Below are 14,507 nucleotides of genomic sequence, written 5' to 3' on the forward strand. Positions count from 1 at the left end.
TCTGTTATTCATTAGCTATATGGATCACATTATGAAGGAAAATTGTATTAAACATGATATCAAAATTGGAGATGTTAATGTCAGCTCTTTGCTTTATGTGGATGATGTTATACTTCTAAATAAATCCGCTACAATTTGCAAGATTCCCTGACTAAATTGAATGACTGTTGTAATAGATATGATATGAAAGTCAGCATTAAAAAGACAAAGACAATGAAAATAGTCAGAATCATTGAAAATGTCAACTGTGTTGTGAATGGAGAACCTGTGGAACAAATAAAACATTTCAGCTGTTTAGGCACGATTTTTAGTGAAGATGGTAAATTCAATATAGAAATAGACAACAGAATCAGCAAAGCTGGTATGGTGGGAAGTCAATTGAATAAATTCATATGGAATAAGAGAGAAATTCGTCGGAACACTAAAGTAGCTGTGTACAAAACAGTGTTCAAACCAGTGTTAACTTATTGATCTGAGAGCTGGGTCAGAAGTAAAATACTTGACCGCAGATATGAGATTCCTGAACAGATGGCATCAATGGCAATATCATATTACAAACGAGGATATTAGGAAAGGCCTAATAATACCTGAGATTAGCTCTGCTAACGCATTCCTTTCCAGGAATGCGTTAGTAGATCTAATCTCAGGTGGTATGGTCGCTTAAACAGAATGGGTGAAGAAAGATTAGCAAAACAAGTGTTCCCTGCTAGGTTGGCTGGAAAACGACCCAGAGGAAGACCAAGATATAGGTGGATTGATACGGTACAAAGTGCCTTAGACGATAGAAATATAAGATCTTATAATGTTGGAGTCTTGACAAGTAACAGACTGATTTGGAGGAAAATTGTAGATAGGAAGTTAGTAATGATGTAATTCTTTCATGTAGTACTATCATATCCTGTACATCTCTTGAGGGTACATGGCAGGAATTTGATGATGATGGTGATGTTTCACTATTATGTCAGAATCACAGCAGGCAGAGAATTTTCACTGCATGCAATCTGAGATTATTCTTGGTGCTGTAAACCCCCTTTTTTATTATTATTATTATTATTATTATTATGACCTGAACTAGATGACAACTAAGATAAAAATTGATTAATTGTTACTTATCATCATTGCTCTTTTCATTTTCTCATCTCCCTGCTGGAGAAATAAGGTGATATATATATATATATGTCGCTAGATTATTTTTAATGAAAAGTTCTGCTTGATATAAGTAGTATCAGATTTGAATCTTGTCAATTCCATTTATTTTCAGGTTCAGCATTTTTCCAAATATGGATTAGAAGATTCTGATGAAGAATGTGATGACCCCAAAATGCTTTCTCATATGACGAAATCACAGAAAGGACTACCTACTGAACAACAAAAAGTAATTTTTGATTTATAATGAATTTTTTTTTTAATTAAATGTATTCTCACAGCATTTTTTGAAATTTCTTTTTTCTCTATGCCAGTGGTTCCTGAACTATGCACCAAGATGCCACAGCACACAATTCATGTGCATTATATTTTCAAGTGGCTACTAAGTTGTTAGTAGCCACTTGAAAATATAATGCACGCTCAAGGGAACATCAGAGGAAGAGTTCTTCGACAACAACAATCTCTCCCTTCTAAACACAGGAAGTAGCACCTTCTTCCATATTCCTACATGAATATTCTCTGCCATAGGTTTAACTATTTGTTTACTATTCCTTTTCCACTCCTTAAATAGTTATGTTCTCTTGTATTGACAACCATGCACTCTTTCATGGATTATTACATTGGAAAAATTGAACAAGCTGACTAGCCCACTTTCTCATCATAACCAGAGTTTGATTCTGCAACAGTCAGATCTTCCATCAGCAGTACATTGAATCTTGTGATAGAGTGTATTACACAAGTTGCCTCAACTGCAGTTTCTAAAACATCTGATCGGTTTCCACATTTCATAATCCATGTTGGAATGGCAATTGCTCAGCAGCCAAAAAGCTCATAGATATTTTTTGAAGATATCCCACAACAAAAAAAGCCTCATTGCTTTTAAACATACCCATGCTTGACAAGACACATCCATTGTCTGAGACAAAAGGTCTAATATATATCCTACATAACAAGAAAACCAATACTAAAGAGGTCTGCAACAAAATCTGGAAAATAAAAGGTAGATAATACCACTTACTAGCTCTATCCATGAACACAATGGATACACAGCTGTGGTTCCAACAGTGAATGTCAACATACTCAGGGGAAAGTTTTGATAAAATATCAGCAACATCTTATCACCCCCCTCAAGTTCCTCCCCCTCCCAAAAAAAAGCAAAACAGAAAAACAACAAATCCAGTTTTCTTCAAGTGTCATCAAAGTATGCAAAGGGTTGGTCACTAAAACAAAAATGAAAGCTGTTATGCTTAAATGCCATCCAACTGCTGTTGTACCAGACAATATCCATTATAAAATGGTAAAATATCTGTCACCAACTTCCATGGAACAGCTGTTGCATCTTTACAACAGAATTTACTGTGAGAACCTATTTTCAGATACCTGCAAAAAGCAACTGTTGCCTTTCCTAAGTCAAGTAAGGATCCAAAAACCCCAAATAACTACCATCCAATTGCTCTGAAGGGCTGCTTGTGCAAGATTCTGGAAAAAAATGGCTAACTCTTGTCTTATGGTTTCTGGAGAGAAATAACATTTATTTCCCAGAATACATCTGGAACAATTTCAGAAGGTAGAGAACTTTCGAAAATATTGTTCTACTACTGATCATTTAGTCTGGATGAAGGCAACCATTAGAGATGCTTTCCTAAAACACGAGCATCTAGTATCAGTTTTCTTTGATATGGAAAAGTATACTTCATTTGGCGATTTTGAATACTGAAAGAATACACAATTTTTGGTCTTAGAGGGAATCAACCTCTCTTTTTATCCAGAACTCATATAACTTCTTCTAAGTCTGAGTAGGAACCACTCTTTCCTGACTGTATAGCCTAGAGAAGGGAGTCCCGTAAGGTTAAGTTTTAAGTGTCACACTTTTTGCAAAGGTTAACTTGATAACCAAACAACTCCCTCCACCTGTAGATGAATTTACCATCTTCTATTAGTCATGTAATATGAGTGTCATAGAAACACATTTGCAGCACGCCATTGACCATCTTTCAGAATGGGTCTTTGCAGCGAATAAGTTCAGATTTTTTCAGTAGAAGAAATAATAGAAATAATGTTTATCTTAAGAGCTCTACACCAATCATCCAAAATTACACCTTCTGATCATGTCTCTTCGGTTATGCAGAGCAGCCACTGTAAAACCATTATTAATTTTGTATCTATATATCTACTCACGGTATACCTCTTTTAAAACTTATATTTTCATATATGAGTTGCCAAAAGGTGTCACACCTTATTAATAAATTACTCTGGATTAGAGAAAGTTGTTAGAAGTTTTTTCACTTGGTTATACTATAAATTTAAGTTACCAAAAAATTATATACTTGGTTTAATCCTTTATCCAAGTGTAAGCAAACAAAGTTTGTGCCTGAAAATTTTCAGGACTGGGGCAACTTGTATAAGGAAGCTAAGACTTCGCATCACTTGCCTTAGTATCCCATAATGCAAAGCACATCTCCTTGTGGACATACATAATGCTCTGGAATTTTGGGAAGGGTCACTACCCAGACCAGTTTCGACCTTTATTGAGGTCTCTTCAGTGGGAGCCAGACCCAAAGTGATACTAATGGTGAAGTAATGCAGAAGTCATGCATATACTAAGACAAGTGATATGAAGTCTTAGCTTCCTTACACAAGTTGCCCCAGTCCTGAAAATACTTCAGGTGCAAACTTTGTTTGCTTACACTTGGATAATAAAGGATTAAACCAAGTATATAATTTCTTGATGTCTTTAATTTATAGTATAACCAAGTGAAAAAACTTCTAACAACTTTCTGTATCTATTGGTTTGCTTAAAACTTGAAAACTGCTGATCCGATTTTCATACTATTTTCTTCTACATGTATTAGGTAGAGCAGGTCAGGTCTCAGAAAGTAGTTTCCGGGGGGGTGGGGGGTGGAAAAGGGGGCAATAAGCCAAATAAATTTGGAAACTACTGATCTAGGCAGATGTTTACAGATCTCCCAGTGTGACCATAATAGGATAAGTGGCAAGAATAAAGAATCATAAACACTTGGAACAGACTGAGAGGAATGAAATACTGCTTTCTGCTATCTTACCCCAGTTTTTGTTATTAACAAATCTGGAATGTTCCATAACTTTGAATAACAGGGGTGTTCGGACAATCATTAGTAGTAGTGTATATACATACAAAGACAAGCTACATGACATTTCAGACAGTGTGCCAAAGTGACAATGAGTTGATCAACTATTATTCTCCTGGCCTGACGCCTCTAGTGGAAAAAAAAAAAATTTTAAATTTTAATAGAGGAATAGTTCTTGCCTAATCAATAATTTAACATGAGTGTTTGTTATTCAGGGTGTGATCACATCCTGTTTAAGGCCTTGTGGAGCACTTTTCAATGATCCAAATGATGCACAGGTTTACAGGAATACATTGCATTATGCAGAAGCAATATCTCAGGGGAGGGAAGAGGTAGTTTCAAAATTTACGACCAGTGGCATTGTAAACACCAAATGCATTGAGTTTGCATATCATGCAACTCAGAAGGTGCCAGGAGGGTTTAAAAAGATGGACATAAGATTTTTCCCTTCATTCTGGTTATTAATACCGCCCACACTGATGGCACTAACCTTGCCCCAATGTGCTTTGCTTGTGAAGCTGTACTACCTAAACAATTACTATGCTGTTGCTGCACTCTGTGAATTTCATTGCCTGAACAAATGTTGATGACTTCTACTCTTCCATGTGGTTTGCAACAAATGATTAGTCATTTTGAAGAAACAGGATCACTTGGAGTTAGACCTGGGAGAAGTCGCAAACCAATCAGTTCACAACAAGGGAATGAAGTTGCTACTGCCATTGTGGAGCAGGCCATGAATAACAGTGTTGGTTCCTGCAGTGTACATGCTGTATCAAGACACATGGATGTGTCTTACACAACTGTAAGACACATCGTAACCATTTAAGATAACTCTGACACAGGAGTTGTGTCCTCAGGACTTTGAAAGTCGACTGACATTTCTTTTAACTTTCCTTTCTTGAGTGAAGTTGGATGCTGTGTGCCCATGAATGATTTTGTGGGGAGATGAGGTGCAATTTCACCTGAACAGTTCTGTGAATACCTGCAACTATTGGGTATGGGCTACAAATCCATATGCAATTCAACAAATTCCTTTGCATTCACCCAAAGTTACTGCCTCGTGTGGATTTAGAACTTTGTTTTTATCCTTTCCTTCATGCTTGCATGGTGATCAGAATACATTATGCAAATTATGGAAACAACTATGAATCAAAACGTCGAGTATTTTTTGGTTTATATTAAACTAAAGTTTTACTCTAACATGGTAGTTGTTTCCATAATTTGCATAATGTCTTCATTTTTATCAGTGGACTATTCTTTTTTGAGGACATTAGCTGAGTCCTCCTCAGTTGCTGCAAAGAGGTATCGCAATATGTTAAACACTTTTGCTATGCCACAGCTACAGGAAGTACCTGTGCATGGATTCAGTCATTTTCATGAGGTGTTGTTGGGGATGGGACCCCTCCACACATAGACCAATCCATACAGAGACTCTTCGAGAGATCATTTTACAGAAGCCAGAATGATCAGCTGTGCATTTCTCACAGCATGGCCACCTTTGTTCATCACCTGATCTGACTCCATGTGACTAATGGCTCTGGGAATTTCACAAACGTAAGGTTTATCAGGATCATCCTGATAACTTGCCAATGCTGAAAGACAGCATAACACAGCATTAATCCTGATCAGCTGTCTTCTGCTGTTGAACACATTGCACAAAGGATGCAGTTTGTGGCATACTGGGAAGGGCAGCACATTTAATAGTACAGCCTGTGAATGCATAATGGAAGTGAATAAAAACGTGCTATGTATGCTTGTGTTGCTTTTCTCCATCTTACACACAGAAAAATTACACACACACATTCAGTATATCACGAAGTGCTCCTGTGGTGAATTCTGTGGTAATTGTATTTGTGCACCTTTTGGCAACTCGTATAAAGAAATACGTTCTGATTATTGAAACCTTAGTATTACATCTAGGTCTACCTAATCACTGATGAGACCTCAATAAAGATTGAAACCGGTCTGGATAGTGACCTCCTCTCATAATGTAGAACAGTAATATAATATATCTCCTAGGAGCTGTTTTACGTTATGGGAAAATACTAAGGACAGTGATCTGGGCTTACTCCACCTTTACTACGAGTCACCCTAGCATTGCATTACCAGGTGTTGGCTTACGCTTGGACTCGCTGAGCTTTATAGTTTTCTATATTCGGCATAAAACTCTTAGATTAGATTTCCTATCTTTGAGTCTCTTATTTGGCTAAGAAATAATGTGGTATTCAATATTCACTTAATTTTTAATAATTTTACTTCGCTGAAGTGAAGCCTGTTGGCTCTTATTTCAGTAATAAGTTTTTTAATTTTGCAGGAGGTTTAAAGATGGCATTAAGGTTGTATTTCTGTAGTATTCTGTATATTTTATCTGATATCCCTTTGATGTATGGGATGGCTATAGTTTTATTGTATTATAATTTATTTTTATCATTAGGTGGAGTTTTGTGAATAATTTTGTCGATAACATTTAATTCATACTTAAGTGCTTGCTCAGTGGAGAAAATTCTTTAAAGTCATGTTTTTAGTTTTTTATAACTAGATGCCATTAACACATTTTTTTATGTGTTAATGGCATCTAGTTTTTGTATTGGGTGCTGGCAGGGCCAGCTCTACCAAAGGTGCAAAACGTGCATTTGCACGGGACAGCAAAATTGGCATAAACTATACGAAAAATAAGGGGGAAGGTGCAGCGAAATTCCTAGGGGCAACCCTGGGTGCTGGTAAGAGTATATGTATAAGCTTACAGTAAACACTGAAAGAAAGGCAGCTGGAAAGAAGAAATGTGATAAGTGTGTTCTGTCTTTCAGTTTCAATTATATGTTTTTTTACAATTTTAGTATTGTTTCCCTGATGATGTCTCAGTGACTGAGACAAAATATAGGATTGATAAAACATGTTAAACTATTTGTTATTTTTTTATTCCATTAAACCTCATAACGAATTCCAGCCAGCACATTAGTATAAACAGTCACTCGATCAGCATTTACAAAAGCCACGTGTGTTTGAAAGGAATATGTTGCTTTTTGAGTACCTTAGAAGCTTTGCATTTCCCTTTTTTTCAATATCTTACAAAGACACTGGTCAGAGCAATAGGCCGATAAGTGCTTGCTTGTGATTAATCCTATTTCTTTTTGGTAAATTTCCTATAAATTTTTCATGTAGTACTATCATATCCTGTACACCCCGTTGAGGGTACATGTTAGGAATTTGATGATGATTTTTTTTTTTTTTTTTTTTTTTTTGGTGGTAATGACAATTGATTTAGGCCATGAATCTGGAAACTCTTTCTCTGTAAGACAAGGAGATCCATGGAAGATGTTTATCATCTCATAATGGATGTTATCAGGACTTGATGCACTGGGGTGAGACAGTAAAAGAGGTCTTGTTAGTTCCTCCTTAATGAATAGCTTATTGCACAGTTCTATCCAATTGGTAGAAAAGTTTAGCAGCTTTTACTTGCTGCTCTTTCAATATGAAAAATTCAGAAGGATTTGAAGCTGTTGCTAAGATTCTACAAAAATATTAAATATTCTACAAAAAGACATACAAAAATATTTAGGGAAAATTTGGAGAAAAGAGCAAAGCTAATAATAATGGCAAATATCTGTTGGATTTCTGCTCAGGACATGGACTGGTTATTACTAACACCATGTTCCAACATAAAATGTGCACAAATTCACATGGAGAGAAGAGGCAAGGAATAAGAAAAGTCTCATTGACTATGTGATTGTTGATAGTGATGTTTTCTCCCTTGTGCAGGACACCAGAGTGTACAGAGGATTTGAAATTGGAAGTGATCACTATTTAGTCTTGAGGGATAAAATTGAATTTCATATTGAAAAGAATACATGTAAGAAAGTTTTAAAGTGAATAAAAGTTGAGCAGCTCTCAGATGTGAACTGTAGACTAAAATACACAAAGATTATTGAAGAAAAAATGAAAGAGTTTGAGAACAGGAATCAATCCTTGGAAATTCAGTGGCAAACTCTGAAGAAAACATTGATTGATTCTGCCAGAGAGGCATGTGGTGAGGTTGTCTGCAAGGATAAAAAAATCAGAACTCCCTGGTGGACACAGGAAGTTAAAGAGGCAGTGAAGGAAAAGAAGAACGCATATCAAAAGTTCCTGTCAAATAAGTCAGCTTATGCTCTTAGAGAATACAGAGATAAATGCAAGAATGCTGAACCCTGTGTAAAACTAGCTAAACAAAAGTCATGGGAGGACTTTGGCAAGAATGTAGAAAATAAATATCAAGAAGGTGGCAAAATATTCTGGAGGTTGTTGAAGAAGCTTAGGAATGGAGGAAAGAGTGCTGTAAAAGGAATTAGAGATGATAAAGGTGACATGAAAACGGGAGAAAAAAGATAACCTTGAAGTATAGAGTAATCACTCTGAAAAACTGCTAAATGAAACAAGCAGTGATGACAGCACAGTGATAAAAAACACTGACCAGGCATGCAGTCAGGAATACATATCCATACTTGAAGTAGAAAAAGCCATCATAGGCTTGAAATGTGGAAAGGCAGCAGGAGTAGATGATATTCGACCAGGAATGCTGAAGTATGGTGGTATAAGAGTCTTACAGTGGCTGCACTGCATAGTTCAGAAAGCTTGGACAGAGGGACAAATTTCCGATGATTGGAGTAGAGCTCTCATAGTACCCATATATAAAAAGGGAAATAAAACTGAATGTGAGAATTATAGAGGTATTTCCCTACTAAGTGTTCCTGGCAAGATCTATACAAGTATACTTGAGAAACGATTGAGAAGAATTGTAGAAGAAAAGCATGGTGAAGAACAAGGGATTCAGGCCAAATACAGGCTATCAGGATCAGATCTTCACTTTACGACAAATAGTCGAGAAAGCATGGGAATATTACAGAGATCTGTATTTAAGTTTTGTCGATTTGGAAAAGGCATATGACAAGGTGCCAAGAGAGAAGCTATTCAATACACTACAGTTATATGGTGTCAATGGGGCATTATATCAAGCAATACTTAGTCTTTATTTGAGTTGTAAGTCAGCAGTTAGAATTGAAGGAAGTACAGGAAGATGGTTTAATGTTAAATCTGGTGTGAGACAGGGATGTACATTATCCCCTTTGTTATTCATTATCTATATGGATCACATTATGAAGGAAAGTGGTATTAAACATGATATCAAAATTGGAGATGTTAATGTCAGCTCTTTGCTTTATGCGGATGATGTTATACTTCTAAATAAATCCGCTACATGTCTGCAAGATTCTCTGACTAAATTGAATAGCTGTTGTAATAGATATGGTATGAAGGTCAGCAATAAAAAGACAAAGACAATGAAACTAGGCAGAATCATTGAAAATGTCAACTGTGTTGTGAATGGAGAACCTGTGGAACAAGTGAAACATTTCAGCTACTTAGGCACAATTTTTACTGAAGATGGTAAATTAAATATAGAAATAGACAACAGAATCAGCAAAACTGGTATGGTAGGAAGTCAATTGAATAAATTCATATGGAATAAGAGAGAAATTAGTCAGAACACTAAATTAGCTGTATACAAGACAGTGTTCAAACCAGTTTTAACTTTTGGATCTGTGAGCTGGGTCAGAAGTAAAACACTTGACCAAAGACTGGAGACAGCAGATATGAGAGTCCTGAGAAAGATTAGAGGCATGAACAGATGGCATCAATGGCAATATCATATTAAAAACGAGGATATTTGGAAAGAACTTGACATTGTCAACATCCAGGAATGTGTTAGCAGAGCTAATCTCAGATGGTATGGTCACTTAAACAGAATGGGTGAAGAAAGATTAGCAAAATAAGTGTTCTCTGTCAGGTTGGCAGCAAAACGACCCAGAGGAAGACCAAGATATAGGTGGATTGATACGGTACAAAGTGCCTTAGACGATAGAAATATAAGATCTGATGATGTTGGAGTCGTGACAAGTAACAGACTGATTTGGAGGAAAATTATAGATAGGAAGTTAGTAATGATGTAATTTTTTTCATGTAGTACTATCATATCCTATACACCCCTTGAAGGTACATGGCAGGAATTTGATGATGATGATAAGATTCTAATAAAATTTCCTCCCTAAGTGTCTGCCATGAGTTTTTGAACAGCAACAACATATCCATTATGGTCCAAAGTAGACAAACTGTGTTTTATATCTATGTTCATTTTCCAGATTTAAACCCATACAATTTTGAAGCTGTTTGTTTGTTTACTCAAGGTGCAAATTGAATCTAAGACTGTGCTTGCCTCTGACCTTTCACATGTTGTGCTTTGCCTCAAGCATATTTAAAAGCTATTGTGTTTGATGTGGCATGGTATCAACAGAAGATACTCATGCTCTGTCTTGATATGTTTTGACTTGTCGGCACTCAAGGTTAAACCAAGATTTAGGATACAGTGGAAATCAAAATAATGTTTTCAGAATTATGGCTGTTACTACCTGAACAATACAATCTGTTACGTACTGCACTGTTTCATTGAGAGATGTTTGAATGACTGCTTCAGCATTAAATTTTGCACAATGAGAAAAATGTTCCAGTCAGCCTGGTCCATTTTCTACATAGGCATCCATTTGAGAGAACATGGTTCCTGTAAAGATATAATGCAAATAACAGGAAAATAATTCCTTCCATAGATGTTCTCTTTAACATCCCACGAGTTGTGGAAAAATGGCAGGAGAGCACTGTAAGATCTAGTACAGAATATGAGTGGGTAGGCATATGGAAGAAGGTATTAATTATTATTAAGAAAGAAGTAGTCAAGATGTCGAGCATTTACTCAATGATGCTATTTCATCCATTTGTGTTTGTTCTACCCCACATCATGTTTTATTCATTAAAATCACCCATGAGAAGGGCTCAAGCAATTGCAGTATAACATCATTATATTTGTCTTATTTAACTCATAGCCCTATCTATGGTAAATATATGAAACATACTGTAACTAGAAATCTCACAGATGGGCTAATCACTAATACTTCCAGAGTGGGCAAAAAAACAGTTGGCCACATGGCTATTGATGATGAAGCAACTAGGATGCTTCGTTTCCCTTAACATAGAAGCTAGGGATAGGTGAAGTTCAATATATTCCAGCTAAAATTTAATGGTTTAATGGTGCATAGGGTTGAACCATTGTGGTGTACTCTCTAACTGGCAGAAGCATAGACTTGGAACACATAATCGAGTTTTAATCTGATGAGTGCATAGTAAAATTAAAGCAAAGCAGATCTTAGCACTCCGAGGAGAGTATAATGGATGTACATTGCTTTATATCACTTATCAATTACAACAGGAAGATCTGCCTCTATTTGGCTAGAAGAACACCAATCTTATATTGAATACTTTAAACCTGAAAAGTCTGGACTTGCAGAACATGCCATCTTCACTAGACGTAGAGTTCATTGGAAAAAGACAAGTGTCCTTCACAAAAAGTCGGTTCCTCATGGAACGGCTTTATAAAGAAACATGTGAAACTTTACTTCATTCTCCTAACTTAAACAGATTCGATGATTTATCTATCCCCTTTATGGGAGATAGTACTTTATAAATTAGCTATATCTTTCCTAACTTTTTATTGTATATATATATATATATATATCAGTTATTGTTTAATTTGAGCTTAAAATGTACTGAAGATGCCTGTGACACACAGGTGAAAATTATACTGTTAAATAACACAGTCCAACACAAGTTTTGCTGACTTTTATATGAGACTTGTTTTTTACTAATTTGGGTGTGCTGATTTCAAATATCAAACCCATTTTTCTCTATCACGTCAGGTTTTTCCTCTATGGCATTTTCTTTTTGCTAATTTGTAAGTTTTTGATAGTTTTAAGGAGGCAGTACTATTTAGAGGATCAAAAAAATGATTTTTTAATATTATTTTCTGAAAGTATGTACTTTTAAAAATCTGTTCCTAACTTTTTATCAAAAAATTCGAAAAATTCCCGAAGATATAGCCTATTATTCAAAGTGGTGTGCAGATCAGAATCGGAGCGCTCACCGCTCTCGCTTGTTAGTAAACGAATAAATGCATAAGAACCTGCAACGGCATGTACTGGTGCTTTCAATGCAAGAGAGGCCGATAATTAGATACATAGCTACTTAACAATATTCATTAAAAATTACAAGAATATTTATAAAAAAATAACAATTTTACTTACACATGAGTTTCAGGGAATAAATTTTTGTTTGTAGCAATTTCTGCTGTGTGTTCTGTTTTGGCAATCCCTTTGAATACTCCAACAGTAGTCGGCCATCATGTGAGAATCCCATCTTCCTTGGTACCAATCTTCCATGGTTTTTAAGTCTTGATGAAATCTTTCGCCTTGTTCATCGCTTACAGCACCTAAATTCTCGGGAAATATATCAAGATGACTGTATAGGAAATGAAGCTTTATGCTCGTGTTGCAACCTAGGCGCTGGAAATTTTCAAGCATTGTTTCCACTAGATCTTTGTAATTGCACACTTTTTTGTTTCCAAGAAAATTATTTGCAACCATCGTAAATGAAGTCCAGGCCTCTTTCTCAATTTCGTTCATAGAGTTGATGAACTTTGGGTCTCTCATTAAAGTTCTAATTTGCGGTCCATCAAATACACCAGCTTTAATTTTTTCATAACTAAGTCGTGGAAATTTTTCACATATGTATAGGAAACAGTCACCTTGTAAATCTAAAGCTTTAACATACTGCTTCATAAGACCTAGTTTGATGTGTAGAGGTGGAAAAATGATTTTTTTCTCTGTCGATTAAAGGTTGATTTATAACATTCTGTTCTCCAACATTTAAGGATATTCTAAGAGGCCAATGTTTCTGACTCCAGTGTTGGTTTCTAGCTCAACTATCCCAGAAGCATAGAAAACATGGAAACTTTGTATATCCTCTTTGAAAGCCAAGTAAAAAGTTCACCATTTTAAGATCCACACAGATGATCCAGTTATGGTCTGTATATTTTAATAACTTCAGAACTTTTTTAATGTCCTCATATGTTTCCTTTAAGTGGACTGAATAGCCAATAGGAATTGAGCCATATACATTCCCATTGTGTAGTAAGACACACTCGAGACTTCTGCTTGAACTGTCGATAAATAAACGCCACTCATTTGGATGATATTGTACAACACTCATTTCAATTAGTAAACCTGACACATTGTTACAGTAAACAAACCCACACTCGTATTTAAAATATTGTACAAGATTACTTTCCCTGCTACGATAAAAAGTTATCTTCGTATCTTGCTCCAGAAAGTTTTTTTCATTTAATCTTGAAGCTAACAATTCCGATGATTCCTTTGATAGGCCCAAATCTCTTACTAAGTCATTCAATTCTGCTTGAGTAAAACGTTGCAGTCCAGAACTAGAAATTGAATTTTCATTGTCTAAATCAACATCCGGGTCTTGCTCCTCAAGAACCTCTGGCATATCCCAATCATGCTCGTTCTCAAGTAAAGGAAGTCCTTTATAAATTGGCCCGGCTATTTCATTGGAATGAGTAACTGGCCGAATTGCTGAGTCGAGATTTGGATACACAATTTTTTTCTTATTCTTCTTATTATAACCAGAAGTCTGAACTAAACAAAAATAGCAATCATCTACGTGATTTTTCGGTTCACGCCAAATCATTGGAATGCCAAAAGCTAATTTTTGGCGTTTTCCTTTACTCCACTGTCATAAATTTTCTACACATGACTTACACACTTTATTTGGAGCCCATGAATTGTCCTGATCTGCAAGTTTTACGTTAAAGTATGCAAAGTACACTTTCTTAATGAAATCAGTGATATTTGTCCTTTGACTGGGAACAGTAAAGCTGCCACAAATGTAGCAGAAGGAATCTACACTATTGGCTATTTTCGAGTAGTAGACATGATGTATTTTCTTCACTGCCGACTAACATGCAATTAACAAGACAAAAAAAAACAGACTTTATTGAAACGTTATAAGCGCTCATCATACTCTCACGATCGATTAACGATTGACTGATTTCGATCGTTCTTTGTCCACTATGACAAATATAGCATTTGTTTTAGGCAGTTGTCATCGCCTACTTTTCATCACCTAAATGTATTAGGTCGGTTATTGGCCTCTCTCACATTCAAATCGCCATTATGTGCCGTTGCAGGCTCTTACACATTTATTTGTTTACTAACAAGCGAGAGCGGTGAGCGCTCCAATTCTGATCTGCACACTGCTTTGAATAATAGGCTATATCTTCGGGAATTTTTTGAATTTCTTGATAAAAAGTTAGGAACAGAT

The 14,507-nt window shown here is 35.9% G+C and overlaps 1 protein-coding gene across 2 annotated transcripts in view; it reads left to right on the top strand.

The window, feature by feature from the left end:
* Nup98-96 (nuclear pore complex protein Nup98-96) overlaps nt 1-14,507 on the top strand; it is a 610,292-nt gene that overhangs the window by 325,591 nt on the left and 270,194 nt on the right. For both annotated transcript variants that reach the window (XM_090395312.1, XM_090395313.1), the window contains one exon: nt 1,262-1,375. In XM_090395312.1, coding sequence (XP_090251438.1) covers nt 1,262-1,375 — 114 coding nt within the window. The remainder of the gene's footprint in view (nt 1-1,261; nt 1,376-14,507) is intronic.

This window comes from Typopeltis vanoorti, chromosome 7, assembly GCF_054136105.1.
Source record: "Typopeltis vanoorti isolate ZY-2024b chromosome 7, IOZ_Tvanoo_1.0, whole genome shotgun sequence".
Lineage (NCBI taxonomy): Eukaryota > Metazoa > Arthropoda > Arachnida > Uropygi > Thelyphonidae > Typopeltis > Typopeltis vanoorti.